Source organism: Gracilinanus agilis, chromosome 1 (genome assembly GCF_016433145.1).
Source record: "Gracilinanus agilis isolate LMUSP501 chromosome 1, AgileGrace, whole genome shotgun sequence".
Lineage (NCBI taxonomy): Eukaryota > Metazoa > Chordata > Mammalia > Didelphimorphia > Didelphidae > Gracilinanus > Gracilinanus agilis.
The window spans coordinates 683,563,585-683,583,788 of NC_058130.1; the positions used below are offsets into that span (position 1 = coordinate 683,563,585).

At 36.5% G+C, this 20,204-nt stretch overlaps 1 protein-coding gene across 1 annotated transcript in view; it reads right to left on the minus strand.

The window, feature by feature from the left end:
* DNAAF11 (dynein axonemal assembly factor 11) overlaps positions 1-19,991 on the minus strand; it is a 91,311-nt gene extending 71,320 nt beyond the window's left edge. The window contains exon 1 of the mRNA XM_044684342.1: positions 19,763-19,991. Within this exon, the coding sequence (XP_044540277.1) occupies positions 19,763-19,991 (229 nt within the window). The remainder of the gene's footprint in view (positions 1-19,762) is intronic.
* Between the last annotated feature and the right edge of the window lie 213 nt (positions 19,992-20,204).

The window sequence follows — 20,204 nt, forward strand, 5'->3', positions numbered from 1 at the left end:
AAAGTCTGGCCAGAGAAGCTATGTCATCAGGAAGGAACCAACTCTCAATGAGAACAAGAAGATAGAGAGAAGAGTAAAGGAAAAGGTTTAAGATGAAAGCATCAGGCATTCCAAAGAGGATAGTGGAAGTTGTAAGTAAACATGATAGACTGGTTTCAAAGTTACTTTAGGGTTTCCCTGAGAAGTTTCAGAAACAAGGAGGCCACAGGCCAGCAACCTAACTATGGGGCCCAATAAGCACTTATTAAACCCTAGTGTGCCAGACACTGTAGTAGTTGCAGGCAAATATGCATACATACTCTAAGAATATACTTATACAAGACAATGAAAATAACCATATCATATATTTAGCGATGGAGGGCATAAGCAGTTGTGGGGATCAGAAAAATAGGTAAAAAGTGATTGTTTAAGTTGTATTTTTGAAGGAAGAGATGGATCCTATTAGGAATAGATAAGGAAGGAATGCATTTCAAGGACCTGGAACAGGCAGCACAAAAACCTGGAGATGGGAGATGGAGCATCATGTGTAAGGAACACAGAGACAGAAGACTAGTCTGGCTGGTTCATAGAGTGCAAAAAAGAAAAAAATGTAGATAATGAGTCTGGAAAGGTAGGTCAAGGCCATAGATATATAGGGCAAGGTAAAAGAGGTAATAATAATGTCAAAGTAAAAACCTATGAGAGAAGAAAAGTAATGTCTTTCCTAAGAAATAAAGAATTTGGTGGGAAAAAGTAGGGAAAGGCTTGGGAGAACATAAATAAATCCTGTTTCCGATATGTTGAATCTCAAATATCTCCAAGATACCCAGTTAGAATTGTCAATCAGCAGTGGGTGATATTGAACTGAGGTCAGGAGAAAAACTAAAGCTGATTTTTTTGCATTTGCATAGATAATTAAAACCAAGGGAGCTGATGAGGTCTAAGAGATTGAAGAAACAAAAGAAAAGGGTTCAGGACAAAACCTCAAGAGGCAACCACAGTTAGGAGGCATGATATAGATGATGAAACAGGGAGATGGATATGAAAAGAACAGGAAGATAGGCAAGTCAGAGAAAGTATTGTTGCAAAAACATATCAAAGAAAACATATCCAGAAGAAACAAAGGTCATCATGGCGAAATGCAGCAGACAATTCAAAAAGAATAAAGAATGATAAGAGACTATCAGATGTGGGAATTAAGAGAGTGTTGGTTACTCTAGAGAGAACAGTCTTGTCTTTTTTTTTCTTTTAGAGTGAAATGGATTACAAATGGGAAAAGCCTCATAAAGGTCAGAATGTTTATCTGAATTATTAAATACCACAGAGGAGTATGTACACTAGGACTTTTCACACTCTGAAGCACAGTTTTGAATAAAATCTGCTTATTTTTCCATTAGCTTCATGAAAATGTTTCCAAAAAGAATGCTTATATCTTGATGATTTAATTATGAATGATGTTTGTTCCTCGTTTATTGACAAAACTCTTATCCTTCTCTGTATCATTCTTATATAAGTCTAATATGTCCAATTGTGTCCTATAGCTTTAAGACACATCAAAGCATTTCTATTATTTTCACCATCATGAAAAAAATAACTTATTCCTAATTCTATTTTGAATTGAATTTAAGTGAATTAAATTCAACTCAATCCAACTCAGTAAGTAGTTATCAACTGTCTACTATGTATAAGCATCAATGAATAAAATAAGCACAGGAGATATAAAGGTGAAAATCAAAACTATTTCTGCCTTTAAAGTGCTCACTGACGCTTAGTATCAATTCTAAGACAGGAGGTTTTAAAATTTAAAACGAGAAAGTAAAAAAGAAAAGAGTCAGACATATAGAAAGAGTTCTAGGTGGGAGTAGTCGTAAAAAACAAAGATGAGAGTACCCAGGAAAAAGAAGAAAATGAATTTAATCAAAGACTGGAGATCAAGAAGGATGGAAATTTTGATCCAAAGGATTCATGATGAAAATTAGTATCCACCACAGAGACACCTAATGAACTTTGAGTGCTGGTTGAAGCAGACTTTTTTCACTTTCTTTATTTTTCTTGCCTTTTCTTTGCAACATGACTAGTATGAAAATATATTTTGTATCATTTCACATTTATATTTGAATTACATTGCTTTCTCAGTGAATGGGTAAAAGGTTGGAGGAGGGAGGGAGAAAATTTAAAACTCAAGATATTAAAAGAATGTTACAGATAAAAATTATAATAAATGAAACATAAGTCAAACAAAACAAATAATAAGTGTGGCTAGACATTAAATTTTAAAAATTAATTTTGAAAAACTTTTGAGAAGCAATGTGCTAAAGGAAGTGGGAGGGGACAGAATCCAGAGAAATGAAAGAGGGGTGGGTTTGGTCCAGGAAAAGGGCCACCTGATCATGTGAGACTGGAATAAAAGAATAATAGTATCAAGGGGATTTGAGTTAAAGGGAAAAAATGCCAGAATTTCAAGAATTAAGAACTAGAGGCAGTGAGGATGGGCAGCTTTTTAAAATAAGTTGACTATTTAAGAAAAAAAGAGATAAAGGATGGTTGCTCATAGCAGGTAAGTGGCAAAGTGGATAGAGTAATGGACTTGAGTTTGAATCCTGACTCAGATATTAGTACCAAACCCTGTTCAAGTCATTCTTTCAGTCTTAGTTTTCTAATCTGTAAAATGAGTAAATAATAGCACCTACCTTACAGGGCTGTTGTGAGGATTAAATGAAATAACATGTAAAGTGCTTTGTAAAGTGCTATCTAAATGTCTGCTAGCTAATAGTTGTAAAAGCAGTAGAAGAAGAAGTAATATAGTTTAAAGGGATATTATTGTCAAGCGAATGACTCAAGAATGAGGAAGCCTAGACTTACTTAAAGGCAGCAGAAAAAGGAGCAAGTTGGTAAATCCTGGAAATTTAGGTGAGGTGATAATTGAAGTGACATTCTCTTAGCAAAGACAAGAAGGGGAAGGATCAAGGGACCAAGAAGAATGGAGATACCAAGAAAAAATATCTTCAAAACTGAAACAAAGAAAATGATAAGGAAAGATGTTGAGGATATCTGAAGAATGGAATAAGGGAGAAGGGCTCAATGAACGGTCTCTTTTTTCTAGGCAGCTGGGTGGCAGAGTTGATATCCCACTTCAGTCACTAAATAGCTCTGGGATCCTAGAAAAATCATTTAACCTTTGACAGCCTCAGTTTACTCATCTGTAAAGTGGGGATAATCATAGCACCTACCTCTCAGGATTATTGTGAAGATAAAATAAGATAAGATAGATAAATTACTATTATTATAGTATTTTTAGTGAAACAAGATGCTCTCCTTTAGTGAGGAACAGTAGATCTAGCAATAGTAAGTAGCTTGAGGAGAGAAGTACAGAACAGTTACCAAGGGGATTATGCTACAATATATCAGGAAAAGAATTAGTGTGAATTGAGGGCCCCAGTGAGAATGAACAATGAACAAGATAAATACATAGCACACCAGTCTGCATGGAGTCATATGGTTTTCTCCAGCAGCATTTAGCAGCACATGAATAGGATCAGAGAACACAAAAGGAGAAGTAGAGATAGGACAAAGAGCCAAGGATAGGGAATGACCTGGGCCCTAGTAGATGGATTAAATTGAAAAATCTTCATGGAGGAAGATGCAAGGAGGATATTTCATTACTGATATATAAAACTGCACTGATGATTTAATAGAATCATCAATGATTTAATATTGATTAAGTAACACTCCCATGTGTCATATGAAAGAAAAACATTCTTTGGACCAAAATGATGCATGAATTTACTTACTACTACTGGTAAGTAAATGTGACAGACATCAAACATATTAAGGAACTTTTCTGCCTTGCTGTAAGTCTTATTAGACTACCAGCACTTAAGTTAACTTCTAATAAAATAAAACTTAAAAAAGTTAAAGAAGCTATGAAGATGAAATTGGCCAAACATCACTATTTTAATGCATAGCAAAGAAACTAGCACTGATCCAGGACATTAGAGAAATGTGGTTGATTTGTTTTTTAAGGACCCAGTGAGACAAAAGACAATGCTTTTCACAGTTGAAGATGAAAAACAGATCATGAATGATACTTATGAGATCTATTTTAATACAATGGAAAAAATGAACTGACAAATTAAAGATGCTAACGTAATGTAGAAATATCATGATTTCCAGACTTATAAAGAAATAAAACACATATCATTTTAGGGAAAGTTTTATTTATCACTTTAGAGCCAGCTGAGCAGGAAGAATGTGGACAAATTGAAGAGGTCCTATAAATAAATTAAAAAATCATCTTAAAATGAGATATTTGAAAAATAAATGAAAAGGGTAGTATGGCTTAACAGAATTTTAAGGATAACTTCATATCATTCCTTAGTGACACAAAGTATCAGTATCTTACTCTTCATTCTCAATGAAAAAAATTATATATTATTGAGTTAAAACAGCTGATAAAGATTGATGAAGAAAATGACAGGTTGACTAACTAATAACCAGCTATTGGATCAAATAGCACAAATCATAAATCTATAGTTTTGTTTAGATGATCTCCAACATGTTTTAGGGTTGATAAATTTTGGGAAAAGGCAGTATAGGGCCAACACAGCATTTGTACAGCCATCTACAATCTTAACTATCCCTTGACTATAAAAAAAAACAATGTCACCTTTAAGAAAGTCTTAACATTGGAGATCACTGAACAACATAAGGTGCAGCTCTTGGATATTTTTAGTTATGCTAGAGTACAGAATGATGAAAGATATTCGAGTGCACGCCCTCAAAACCAATTCTTTGTAGAGGACTAGAGAACTTCATAGGTTTTAAGTTTTAAGACTCGTCACTTAATTACCAAGGCTTTTTATATACTCAAAAGATCTTCTATCTGGGATTGATATGTACCAATATTGGCTCTGGATAATTAAGGTCATTCTTATAATCTCCTTCATCCTAAAAACTCCAGACTACATTAGTCTAGTTCTAAGATCATACTGAGAAGCTGATTCAATATGGAGAATAAAGTTCCCCTATAGGCAACTTTTAACTGAACTTTTAGTAGTTCTTACTAATGTGCTATAAACCCCAGGAAAGTTCTCAGAACTAACCAGGTTTCTCAGTTCTTAGAAAGATTATGATTAGTCAAGATCTTCTAGAGATCTTCCCAAACTTTTTTGGCCTACTCCCCCCTTTCCAGAAAAATATTACTTAGCGCCCCTTGGAAATTAATTTTTTTTTAATTTTAATAGCAATTAATAGGAAAGATATATGTATTAATGGTTCTATCTTTTTCGTAAAATGCACCTGTGGCCATCACCGCCCTCCTGGATCGCTACAGCACCCACCAGGGGGTGGTGGCACCCACTTTGGGAATCACTGTTCTAAAGCTTTTGCCTCTAGAAATATATTCCACGAGGAGCTCTGAGATGGATAAATATAGAGCTGTATACTCAGAGGGTTTGCTCAGAACAAGGCTAACAAATAATCTGACAATGGATTAGTTATTAATTTGTGGAATGAGCCTTATCATAAGGCTTCTGGTGAATGTCTTACCAAGCTCACACACAAAAGTAAATGTCTTAAAGCAGCAGTAGTTGTCTAAGGTAATAGTAACCCCTCAAAAAGAGCACAGACCTGCAAATTTCACAAAGATAAAAGGTGGGAATTTTTGAAATGCTCACTTAGCATAGCAGGGAAAAAGCCACCCAACAGCAATAGTAATACACAATTAAAAGAAATTAAAAGAAAATGGAAAATCACAGAGCAAGATAGAACTGTGAAAATCTGGAATTTCCCAGTGGTTCTGTTCTAAACTATACTATATTAAGCCAGAGCCTTCTGTAGCATACCATTTTATAGCACCTTTGAAAATTGTTGTTTCACAACACAGCTTCCCCTGAAATGGCAAACATTAGTTCTAAAAACAGATTCTGAAATAAGAAATATGCCTGAATACCTACATATAATTGGGAAATGTCAGTGTTTCACAGTTCTAATCTGAAAGCTGTTTACAATTTTATCCATCTAATTTAGACCAGTTATATTCTCTTTTAAAAATGTTTTCACAAATGTTTTCATAAATTACTTTTAATTTAACTTTTTCAATTAACAAAAATATTTTTCTATATCTTCCACTCCCTCACTTCCCACTGGAAAAATAAGAAATGAAACCCTTGTAACAAATACACAGATCAAGCAAAGCAAATTCCCTCATTAGACATGTCCAAAATATATATATATATATATATATATGTCTCATACCCTGAGTTCATCACCTTTCTGTTAAGTTTTTTGGAATATTTGGAACTATGCCCTAAAAGTTACTAAATTATGTCACTGTTAGACCTGTATACCAGAGAGATCAAATAAAGAGGAAGAAGGCTCATAGGTGCAAAAAATATTTCTAGGAGTTCTTTTAGTGGAGGGGAAGAACTAGAAGCTAAGGGGATGTCCATCAGTTGGGGAATTACTGAGCAAATTATGGTATATGAATGTAAAGGAATACTATTATGTCATAAAAATAAAGGGGTGATTTTCAGAGGATCTTGTGATAGCCTATGTAAAATGAGCAATTTAAACAATAACAACACTGTAAAGACAAGCAACTTTGAAAAGCTTTCATAAATTATTGTACATTCTCTCCTGATATGTACTTTTAAGAGACCATTTAGCCAAAGATCTCAAAATGTTTTGCAAATGTCAATTTGACCTCATGGGATAGTAGGCAATTATTTAATGCAAAAAATAGAGAGGGACAAAACAAAATAGAACATAGGAAAAATTTTGTTTAAAAAGTTATTGAATTTCACTTTTTTAATTTAAGATTTAAATTTAATTCAAATTTTAAAAACCAAGGCTTTGGATAGCATATGGATCTACTAAAGTTAATAAAGATTTGCCCTGTCATAATTCTCCTTTCTTTTGTAAACTTGGGCAGAAATCCTATGGGACCTAGGTCCCCTTTTCCAATAAGGAAAGCAAATCAGAAAGAGATTCATGTCCAACATGGACTCCTAGAGATTTAAGAGGATTACCTAAAAGACAGCATGAGAAACATAAGCCCCTGTAGGATCAAAGACCTTCCTTCCCCAAGGAGAGGAATACCCAGAGGTATCCCATGCCTGTAAAAATCAAGAATGATCTTTATTAAGCAGTTATGTGCATGTGAAGCATTCAGCCTGGTACTGGAACAGCTCAACAAAGGGGAAGCAGGGAATGATTTCTATAATTTTCTAACCAAGGGAGGTAGGAAGTAGGTTGATCCAGGGAAGGAATGAGATGTATAATGGATGGAAAGTATCAGGAAAGGAATGTGAAGGGCTCAAGGTATGGGGATAAAGAATTCTTCAAACTGGGGCACAGATTCCTTGATACTTTTTGGTACATGGAGGACAGTCAACAAGATAAGAAGGATGATGCAAAGAATCAGAAGGTCAGCTGATAACGTTAGGCCCACATAGTTCCCTTTGATTACCTAGATCAGTGATTCCCAAAGTGAGCACCACTGCTCCCTGGTGGGTGCTGCAGCGATTAAGGGAGGCAGTGCTGGCCACAGGTGCATTTATCTTTCCTATTAATTGCTATTAAAATTTTTAAAAAATTAATTTCCAGGGGCACTAAGTAATACTTTTTCTGGAAAGGGGGTGGTAGGCCCAAAAAGTTTGGGAACCACTGACCTAGATAGTTGGGGGAGAGAGGCTCAAGCAAATTAAGGCAGTTAGCATATTCCTTTTCACACTTCCTTAAATTTAATTAAATTACAGAGATATTAAAAGTACTTTCCTTAGATATTTAGACCTTTTGGCAGAGAACCATATTGAGGAACTCAATCCAACTTTATTAAAAGAGACTTATTTTCAAATTGTTATTTTAGTGCCTTAATTGAATTGAGGCCACTGGCACCTAGGAGCATAAAAGAAAAAAAAAGATGGGGAAGATAGAGAGGGGACAAAGGAGAGTTTATTAATTTCAGCTATTTGCTTTGAACTCTAGCTTCACTCACTTTAGCATATTTCAGAAGGGCTTCTGTTTGGGACCCAAACATCTAGTGACATCTAAGTGAGAAGTTAGTGTGCACTTCCTCTTACTGGCTACATTCAATGGAAGATACAGAGCGAAAAACACTGAATTCTAAGTACCATAAACAGTTATCCCTGTGCTTCTTTAAAAAGAGCCAAGAATAACAAACCAGGATCTCTGTGAATATTGCAGACATGAGAGAGAAGAATGTCAAAGCTTTGAGGTTGTTCAGTTTTTATGCTACATACACTTGATATGGCTTTTGCAAGAGATTATCTCTACCTTTTCTAATGGATATGAAATTAATACCTCATTTAGAGAGCATCATTAGCAAATGAGATATTCTGAGTAAGACTTCCAGATAATTGAGGCATACTCCTTTGATAACCAATACCTTTGTATCATAATTTTATCTAGGAATCCTTTCTAAAATGTGGCACATGCCTTTTGGTTTTCTTAAACATATTATGTGAAATGAAATAAATTTAAACTTTAAAGTATGAGGACAATCCTATATTGGCTTAAGGAACCAGTAGAACATGTTGGGCTATTTTTTTCTATATATCTTTTTTAAGGACCGTGGACTCCTTTATGCTTTGAGTCCTTATGTCTTTTTCTAATTTCAAAGTGTTACTTATGGAAACAAGCAAATTTGGGCAGGGACTCTATAGGACTTAGGTTTCTCTTCCCCCAAAGGAGATCTACATATCAAAGCACAGTGACAAGCAGGAGCTTTGACCTAGACCTCTGCCCCACTTTCCCTGAATAGGAAGGAAAACAAGAGATATCAAGTACCTGAAAAATTAAAAGCAATATTTATTAAGCAAGGATGTACATGCACAAGGTAGCAAATCAATCTAAAACCAAAAAGCTCAAAGTATAGTTACCAGCAGTTACTTTTATAATTCATAGTGAAGGGAGGTGGGAAAGGGCTAGAAGAAGCCAATCCAAGGAAGGATCTGGGTCGTATGCATGGAGAGTTCCCAGGGGCAGAGGTGACAGATTACCAGGTGCAAGGAGAAACAATTTTTAGGAGTTCAAATAGTTTAGTATGATAACAAGCATCAACTAATCAGATCCCATATTTGAAAATACAGTAAGGCATTGAATAACAACACCATCAGGCTACTTTCTTAAATGTAATAGTGAATAATACTGAAATAGTTCAATCAGAGATAATGAGTCTAGGAACAAGGAGAGAAGTTTTATGTCCACAGGTACCAGGTCTGAAACCAGACTTACTGACATGAAGCCCAAGGACTTCTGGATAGCATATCCCAGAGAGATTGTGAGAACTGGTATAGAATGAACCAGAAGAGGTAGAAATCAAATTAAATCTACTATCCTCAGAGCTTAGAGATCTGACTTCCATTTCAACTTTAGTCAGGCTATAATTTTCAAAGACATTTTCTTCAGGTTACTCTAGGTTACAGTAAATTTCTCCAAATCACTCTGTCTCAGGTTAAAAAAAAAAAGGCAATCTTACACATTTTTCGTCATTCATATCAGAGGGCAAATCAACATATCAAGATAGTTATCAAGATAATTTACACAGATCTAATAGTTCTGACATTATTAGTTTTCATTAGAATATATTCTGCTGTTTATACATAATAGCTGCCTAACCATGATCATGTAACTCAGCCTCTCAGTTCCTCCTAGCACTCTAAAACTGAGAAAGTTAAAGCTAAAATGTTAATCTGCATCTGACATGGAGTTTCCACACTGGATGTTCCACACATGCAGATGCAATCACTGAACTTGAAACAATTATTGTTTTGGTTTTAGGCTCAAAAAATTTGAAAATGCCAAAGTTTTATACAGCATTAATTTGTTTTGCAATAAACCTTTCAAATAGATGTACAGATAAACTAGAGCAGCGAGGTCCAGTGATTTAGTAACATCTGAGGACAATTATAACAAAAGTAGGAACTTAAAAAACCATAAAATCTATTTCAGAATATGACAGGGTAATTTGTTAGAAAAAACTGGCATTAAAGGATTTTTTTAGAGAAATGTGACCTTTGTTTTTGTTTGTATTTCTAATTACAACAAATATTAGAACCTAATATATAAATCCATCCCAGTGAGCAAAAAGAAGAGGAGCAGGCAGGAATCAAGGTAGGTCTACATTACATAATAATGTATCTGCATCAAAAGTCCCTTGTTCTTTTGATACAGGATCGATTGGCAGTCCTAAAAATTAAAGGCCAACTGCAATAATCCTTTATTTCTTGAGTTCTTGATTTGGAAAAACTACGGAACTTAACCTAGATCTTCTGTACCAATAAATATTTCAATATCATTGAAAAAAGAAAATTCTGTCATTTTTATCATTGCTAATAACAACTTATTCCTGTAGCATTTTAAGGTTTATAATGTGATATTTTTCACTATCAATTATAATGTGATATTTTTCACTATCTTACAAAATGAAACAGATGATGCAGATATTATCCCCATTTTACAGATGAAAAGATTGGGATTGGGATTTAAGGAGGGGACATAGCTAATAAATTTGGGAGCTAAAATTTAAACCTAGGTCATTGGATTATAAATTATCAAAATAACCAGGGCAGTAGGAGACAAGGATCTGTACCACAGTGGTATAGTATCAGAGAAGTGAAGAGGGCATGTTTTAGGGATGCAGCAAAGGGGAAACCAATAGGCTTTGGCAACAAATTAGGCTAGGGAGCCAAGAGTAAAGAGTTAAGGATGGCAACTAGGTTGTACATCTGGAGACTGGAAGGATGGTGTTGCCCTCTCATTCTAAACTCCTGATAAGCCTAACTCTCTTGTTTGATTATGCATATTCTTCCCTTATTCCTTAACGATGTCTTTTATCCTATGTTTCATAGTATGCTGTAACCTGTTTTAGAATCAACATATGTTATTCCACTGACTTTTGTGCCACCTGAAATTGTATTTTGTTTTGTTTTGTTTCTGAGTTCATGGAATTTTCTGACTCACAGTTATACAGCATTGTCAGGAGAATATTGGTTTGCCTCTCTCACATTGATTTCTTAAAATTAGTACAAAGAACAAAGTGTTTTCTTTTGCTACAAACCTCACTATATTTATCTAAAGTAGCTTCATTAGAAGACTAGGTAAATTATAAAAAGGAGTAGAAAATTTCCACTTTTGAAGCTATTTTAAAAGTAAAAGTTGTTTTCAGTATTTGTACAGTCACAGTAAAAACAAGATTATGTAAAGCTTTAGGAATATTTTTGTGGCCCAGATAATATTTTAAAGACCCGAATTTGACTAATAATCCAAAATGTGGAGTATTTTAACTTATTAATAATTTTATTTAGATAATACTTGAGCTTATATACTAAACAGCATATATAAAATATAAGTAGTGTGTCCCAAAAGTCTTATCTATAGAAGCATAAAAACTGCACTTAGACTTCTGGGATATCCCATATAAAAGGTTATCTTTCTTAAAAAAATTATTGTCCATTAATGAAATTTCTCATGTGGTTGATAACATTGAAGGAAGCAATCATTATTGGTAGAAGTCCACAAGCACCACCCATTACTTACTGATAATCTACTGATCATGAACGGTTAGTCAGAGAGGCCCTAGATTGCCAGAATGCCAGTGCCTCCTTCCCTGCAATTATCCAGAGAAGCAACCCCTGTGTGAACTCAACCTAGCAACTACTTCTATAGGTGCTGAAACCCCCACTTCCTTGGCCACCAATAATAGGCCCCAAAATAAAAGTTCTCAACACCACAGTCCTTGACCCTGTCAAATAATTTAAAATCAGAAACAGGAATTTTATCTGTGGAAACCTTAACACTGCATTACCATCTGCTTCACTGTTATCCCCTCAGGCCCATGAGTTTTCTAGTTGAAATCTTCTTTATAAGTAATCTCCCCCATTAGAATGTGAACTCCTTGAGATCAAAGGCTGTCTTTTGTTTTTCTATTTTGTTGCTCCATAGTTTAGCAGAGAGAACATTATACATACTAAGTGCTATTTTTTCATTCATTCATTTATAAGCATTAGATAAAATTTCACAAGAGGGAAGTGCTCCTCACAATCTCATGTTTAAAGAGGGCTGAAAGCACTCACATTATCTTTATATTCTTTAAAAACTAGGAAAGTGAAGAAAGTTAGGATCCCCAGGATTTGGTCCTGATTTACCACTCTGTGACCACTACAAGGCTCTTCACTTTTTGTGGCTTCAATTTCAAAGAATGAAGTAACTTCAGAGAGCTAGGGCTATAAGAGAACTCAGAGGCCATCTAGTCCAAGTAGATGGGATAGGACATATGTGAGACCTAAGGTCAAAAAAGAACAGGTGTCAGAAGTGAGACAGGAATCCTGTTCATCTTATTTCTAGAGATATCTAAAGTCCCTTTCTGCTCTAGAATTCCATGAGTCTTGTTCTCTGATCCATTACTCCCTTTCCAACTAAATGTAACAGCCATATAAGAAACAATTTTTTTCATTTTGTAAGACTAGAACTAAGTAAGTGCAATGAATGGAAAGAAATAAGTTTTTTTTAAAAAGTGTGGATGCACTGGGGAACAGAAGAATTAGATCTTCACCAAGTTTCAATTCCTACTGGCCTGGGCCAATATTGGCAACACTCAAATAAAGTATGAGAATGACAAGGAAATTTGTAAGGAGAGACTAAAGGAAGTATATTATGAAGAATGTAGGAATAAGGACTGGAAAACAGATTGGTGAGAAAGGAGAGAGACTGGGATGAAGACAAGGACAGTAAAGAGCTATGAGAGAAATGAGATCATTAGGATGAGACCAATGAGAAGAATAGAAACATGATAGCTGGTGTGTGTGTGTGTGTGTGTGTGTGTGTGTGTGTGTGTGTGTGTGTGTGTGTGTGTGTGTTGTGGGGGGGATAAGAATAGGAGATATCTGTGATAAGAGCAAAGACAAAGAAAACTGTCCTAGGAGATAGTTAAAGAACAGCCAGGATGAAGTTAAAGCAAGAAAAGGCAGTGAGAGAATAGGCTGTTTTATTATTCTTTTGAAGAATCAAGAGGACAAAGAATGAAAATGGCTTCCTAGTACTCTAAATACATCTTGCATCCTAAATCTGCTGAAGACCAGTAGTCTTGGGATCTTCTAAGCAGGGACTAGATATGAGCACCTGTAATCAGAACCACACAAAATAAACATAACCTTGTTCAAAAATGAAAGAGAGGGGGCAGCTGGGTAGCTCAGTGGAGTGAGAGTCAGGCCTAGAGACAGGAGGTCCTAGGTTCAAACCCGGCCTCAGCCACTTCCAAGCTGTGTGACCCTGGGCAAGTCACTTGACCCCCATTGCCCACCCTTACCAATCTTCCACCTATGAGACAATACACCGAAGTACAAGGGTTAAAAAAAAATGAAAGAGATATGTTCTGGGAGCAATCAAAAATATGGAATATAAGGGAAATTATTAGTAAATACATACTCATCTATCAGAAATAATTCCAGTATAACAAAATAGAATACTTAATAATACCAAAAAATATATATACTTTTGTTCTTAAAAATAGAATAATAAATTAACTCTCCTAGATAAAATTAGTATTTTTCTCAACTTAGGGCCATGAAGACTTTAAATTCAGCAGAGAGAAAGGACACTAACTGTTGGCCATCACTCATGCCCATCCAAAGGAAGGTTTTTAGCCACCTCTTCTCCCAACTGTTCCATTGTCCAGATGAGGAGAAAGTAATGGCTTTAGAGATAGACAATACCTTAGAGTCAATTAAATCTAACCCCTCATCTTATAAATCAAGAAACTGTGACACAAGGACGACAAGTCACTTGCCCTTGGTCATCCTACTCATAAGCATTTAAGATGAAATTTGAACCTGGCTCTTCCTCACTCTAAGCTTTGTGACCACTCTGCTATGCTGTATTACTTCTTAAATAGCCAGGACAAAAAATATTGTTAGGGAAAAATTAAGAAATTATACTTCCTCTATGGCCAGCAGAGGAGAACAAGATAGATGCATAAAACTTCAAAAGGACTGTCTGAAGCCCCACTTACTATTCCTGATTATCATATGCTCCTAGTCATATGCTTTTGTGCTAGATACAAAGCCAACTCCTCAGCTTCTCCACCAAAAGTGAGACAATATCTTATCTACATCCAAAACTCTCTCATCAGAAGTTTGTTTTGAATACAGAAGATCACCTCCATTCATAATAGAATGCAGGCTCCTCAGATCAGTCTCCATGATTCACTGAAGCATGCCCTATTCATAAAAGAAAGTTAACCATTGAATCTGTAAAATAATGGGTACCAATTCCAAAACAGCTACTAGAGTCAAATGAGGAAAAGGATGCCCTCTCTCATTCAAATAAATAGAAGTTATCCATGATGATATTGCCTGAGACAGAAGAGCTAAGCAGGTCTTTTAACAGAAAAGGGGAACTGAGTCAAGAGAAAGAGGAGGAGAGCCTGGGACAAAATCGAATGATGAGCGACAGAAGAGAATGAGCTAGGAAAGAAGATAGAAAGTTTTAACAATATTTGGAAAAGAACAGATATGAATTAAAAAAGAAAATAATATATAGATGGTGAAATAAGACTTCTCAATTAAAGCAGAAATTGCTGAAATGACATTAGGATTCCCAAGTCCAAGTCTCAACTATACCACTTAAAAGCCATGTGATCTTAAGTCTTTTCTAACTCAGCAAAAGTAAAAGAAATGTTTTTTATAAAGAATACTCCATCCTGGAGTCATTCAAAATTTGAGTTTTAATCTCAGCTGATGTCTGATCTTAAATTATATATGATACCTACTCTTTTAATTCCTACTTAAATAATTGTAGTCTTAGAAAACTCATAAATGCCTTATGAGCAACCATTTTGCTCCTCTACAATTCTACTTATTAAAGTATCATGAGCCAAAATATGCCTTTTTCTAACTTTCTTCTTCTAACTAAATTATATTTGTAAAAGCAAAATGCCCAGAACAAGGAAAATTATGGTTCTACTGTATTCTACTTCAGGAGCCATGTTTTCAAGAGGCTACTTGCAAACTGGAATGTATCATGAGAAGGGCAACCAGGATAGAAGGATTTGGAAAGCATGCCTTAAGAGGAACAATGGAAGTAAATAGAAATGTTTAATCCAAAGAAATCTTATTTAAAGGAATAATAACCTCATTTTAAGTATATAAAGAGCTATCATGCCCCTAACAGAACTGGGAGGGACCAGTGGATGAAAGTTAGAAAAAGGCATATTCTGGATCAATATAATTTAACAATTAGATCTATAAAGTAAAATGGTTGCTCATAAGGCACTCATGAGTTTCCCAAGGCTATAGTTATTTAAGTAGAGATTGAAAGAGCACTTGTCAGGAATGCTGTGAGGGGATTCTTGCTCAGGTCTAAGATTTCTTCAGCTCCAATTATTATATGATTCTATGAATTATTTAATAGTTTAATACTTAGCATAGTCCCTTAACCTCTGTGCCAAAGGTTCTTTTTTTCAGCTAACTGGTAATAATACTATTTATCTTACCTATGTAAGCATTCTGTTGAGGCCCAAATAAAATGAAGCAAGCAAAGTAAGTACTTATATGAACATTATTCTTTTCGTTTATCATTAGTACATTAATTGAAAACAATAAAATAAATGTATTGGCATGCTCTTCAAATTTGCAAATGCTTCATAGCTAGAAAGAACAGCTAACACCCTGGATGATAGTGAGCATCCAAAAAGACTCTGAGAGGAGAAGATGAGGCCATAATTACTTCTACTGGAGGGAAGGAAGGAAAGAGGAAAGGGAGAAGAAAGAGGAGGAAAGAAAGGAGAGATGGGAAAGGGGAGAAAAAGGAGGAAAAGAGGGAGAGAGATGAAATAAAAGTTGGAAAGGGGGAGGGAGAGGAGGAAAGAAGGAAGAAGGAAGGGTTCTGGTTAGGAGGGAGCAAAAATTCTAAAGGATTGGAGAGGAAAAGAAAAGAGAAGAGGTAGGGGAGGAGAAAGGAGAGAGAAGGAAGGACAGAAGGAGAGACAGGATGGTGGAAGGGAGATGTAAGAGGGAGGGAAGAGAGAGGGGAAAGACAGGGGAGGGGAAGGAAAGGAGAAAGAAGAAAAGCAGGGAAGGGGAGGATGAAGGAAGACGGAAAGGGTGGTTAAAGAGAGAAAGGTGAAAAGAGAATGGGAGGAAGGAAAAAAAGGGAGGAGGAGGGGAAGGAGAGGAGAGGGGAGGGGAGGAAAGGGGGACGAGAGGCCAGCCATAGCTTCTTCCTGGCCCCACCCTACAGTGCTGTCACTTCCAAGCTTAGGGAAATCAGGGTGGGGAAGGGGACCCCAGAACTTGGCCCCCGGAAAACCGAGGCTGAACAGAACAGGGGCGGCGCGTGGGAAGGGCTTACTCAGGCCCATGGCTCCGCTCCTACTCCAGTTTGGTCACCTGCCTCCTGATGGCTCCACTCCCTAGATGCCAAGCTTTGTTGCCGAGCAGGGTAACCATGGCAACAGGAAACTCTACGGAGGCCGTACTGGACCCACCTTCTTAGATCTCGAAAGGCAAGGGGATAACTGGAGGTGGAGTTTTAGATTCATTTATTTGAGAATTGAAGTAGAAAGGCCTTCAGGGTTCTTTAGTATAGGCGCTCTTAAGTTGGATTTCATAGACTTAAAAAAAAAAACAACAACTTTTTTTTTTAATATTTGGAAAACTAATCCTAGGTATTTTATTTTATTCATTTAAAAAACATAGACTCCATAGGCTTCACTAGACTGCCAAAGGGGTCCAAAACTCAGGTTAAGAGAACCTCTGATATGGTCCAACCAACCTCGTTTTGCAAATGAGGTTGTCCTTCGCTAGGCAGAACACAGGAAATCTCCAAAGCAGCCTCAAAGCATCCCTGGCTCCAAGGATCTGTTCTTTCCTCTGCACCAGGGCAGCTCCCAAAATTAGGACTAAGGTCATTCAATATCCCTTTTCCAATCTTCTTACAACCTCCTTCCCACTCCAAGGTGCTATAACGTTTTCAGGTCCCCTCCTTTCAAACTTCCCTTTGCCCAAAAGAGTCCCCTGGTAAATTAAGGAGGCAAGTGGAATTTGCCTAAAATAATCTCCTAAAAATAGTAGATAACATCCCTTGCAAGTAATAAGGCAGTATTATTATCTCCATTTTATAGATGAATAAATGTGAGAAGTGCCCAGGTTCACGTGGCTATTTAGTAGCAGATAAGGACTAAAAGATCCCTTGGAAATCAGCTTTAGCCCCTTCATGTTATATAGTTGAGTAAACTTTTGATTTCCTCAAGGATTTACTGGCAAGGAAGTCTAAAAGTTAGGATTTTAACACTTGTGCTCTGATTCTTAATCCAGTATTCTTTCCATCACAGCCTATAGTTATTAGGCACATATTATATATGAGGCACAGAAGATATTCGAGAAAAATAACATAGTCACTACCCTTAAGGGTTTTACAGCCTGCAAGGCAAAAATAAACAAATATTATACAAGGTAGAATAGGATAAGGACCTAGGAAAGATTCAGACCATGTTGCCTCTCCTGTTGGCAGTCCCCTCCTCTGCTCTGCTCTATATGAAATGTTGGAGAGAACTAATTTCGGAAATCAGTGTGAAGGTTTAAAAGCCTACTTCACTTCACTTATACCATCTGACTAGCCTCATTAGCCTTCTTGTGACCTGCTAGAGTCACATTCCCCAAATTCTGCAACATTGGTAAGTTATCTCCTATTTCACTCCTTAATGATTACATCTCCTTCAAGAAGTTTTCTTCTAACAATACCACCTATTCTCCAGCCCAGAGGGAAAAAAAAGAAAGATGGATTTAGAACCCAAGACAACTGTTTTCTGCTAATATTATTTTCCAAAGGCAGAAACCAAGGCCTCTAAAAAAGAATTGACTTTCCCAACATCTGCAAACTCATAAGCCATGGAGTGGGGCATTCAAACCCCTTGTCCATTCCCCTTTCCATGCTATCTCTTCCAGACCTCAAACCACAACCAAAGACAATAAAACAATATGTTTGGAAATATAAGGATAGGATGCAATTTCTCTTTGCTATCAGCTTTGAGAATTCCAAACAAGAATTAATTAAATCCTGGTATCTTTCCTTTTTCAGTTCTTGCATTCTCCTGTTCCACGTCTTTCCCTGGCCCTCAACTGCCCTCTAGTGGCCATTGGCAGTACTACCCCTACCTGCACCACACCCTACCTAGGTTGTGCTGGAAGCAGCCTAACAATTATTCAAAATTTTCCAATTGATTAATTATTCATTCAGTCAGTGAGGTCCTTAGAACAGCCCCACAGTAGCTAAATCCTGTCATTTCTGTCTCCATAATATCTGTCCCTTTCCTACACTCGCATGTAACATCTCTACTCCAATGCAGTAATAGTCTAGTAATTCGTCCCCAACTTTCTAGTCTCATCTTTTCCAATTCATCCCCAGCAATGAAGATTATCTTCAGGAAAGCATTGAAGCCATTCTCCTGTGAGGGCCTCTCTTCTGTACAAAAGAAATAAAAGACCTGATTCTTCCCTTCAGTTGCCTTAAATATTAATCCTTTACATTCATAGAGGACTTTTTACATGTCTTGTTTAAGCCTTGTTGAACAACCTTAGGAGATATTATGATCTATCTCAATTTTAGAGGTCAGAAAATACAGTCGATGCTCACAGACTGTTTGAGCTAGAAGGGGTCTTAGAATTTTTCTAGCTTTGATTTGAGTAGAGAAACTGACTCTGAGCCTCAAAAATTCAATTCAGGGGGCCAGTTAATTTTCTTAGTAGTTAGAGAGCCAGATTTAGAGACTGGCGGTCCTGTGTTCAAACCTGGCCTCATAAAATTCTTCCTGGGCAAGTCATTTGATCCCCATTGTCTAGCCCTAATCACTCTTCTGCCTTGGAACTCATACTTGGAATTGATTCTAAGACAGAAGATTAAGGTTTAAAAATAAAAATAAATTCAATTCAGGAAACAGTTATTAATCACTTATGGCATGCAAGGAAGCATGCTCAACACAAGGATAAAAAAGAGACAAGACCCTGCCTTCAAGGACCTTGCATTCTGTTGGACATATAATATATATACAAGTAAGCATGAGGTAATTTGAGGAAATGAGGGCTCACTCACAACTGTGATGATAAGATAAGGTTTCACAGAGAAGTAGTACCTTAGTTGAAACTCGATTCCAGACAAAGACTTCAAAATGGGAAATGTATCTTAGAACCATTGGAATATGCGTCCCACCATGTCTTCCCTCATCTCCTCCTACTTCTCTGGGCTTACACCTGTAGGAAGTACAAAGAAGACTAACGACTCTGGTATAAAGGCCTGCCAAGTCCTTTTCATCTATTTTTGTTGTCCACCTCACATCTAACTCTCACCTGTAACTCCAAGATGTTATAGAAGATTGGCTAAACCAGGTTGAGCATGTACTGATAATCTGAGATAATGGGTGACTAAGGCACAAAGTTTATTCTATTTATTGGCAAGGCTAGCAGTTACTAATAACAGAAGTCAAAAGTACCTCAGTAACAAAGACCCCTGGAGCAGTTAAAAAAGCTTTTTTATACAGTTTAGTCCAGACTTTTGTCCTAGGTGTGTGATTGGTTCTTAATTGTGCTGTCTAATCATTTGACTATGAGTTTTCATCCATCACTGCAATTTGAAAGCCCAAATTTGGCCAATAAATTTAGTTATTCGAGGAACTAATCCCACATCATGGTGAGAGAGAGAAATAACAAATGAAAGACTTTGCAAATAGGAAATAGCAAAGGCACAGGTTTGCATAGGAAGGTCTGGTTACATGCACAGAACTGAAAGAGCAGTTCCAGAATCTGAGGAAGGGATAAAACCGAGGACATAAGACCATTAGAGGTCCATCGTTTCTGTTCATCCAGGAGAGTGGAGAGTCCACTCCCTGTTGGCAGTTTGTCTGTGCCTTCAGGAGGTGACTTATCTTTCCTGATATTTGGAGCTTCTTGTGGTCCAGCTATTGAGAGATTCCTGTCTCCATCCCTGTCTCCAGTTGCCATCTCCCAGATATCTTATAAGCTCCTGATTCCTGAGAGGTTTCCTGATTGAATGTGTGTGTGAGAGCCAGAACCCTGATAACCTCTGTCTTTGGTGAAGAGGCCTTACAGCCATTTTGGCCTCTGTCAAAGAGACTGAGATCATCTAGATTTCAACTGTCTACTCTGACAAACTTTTACTATGTCTATAATTTATTTTGAGGACCAATAGGTTAA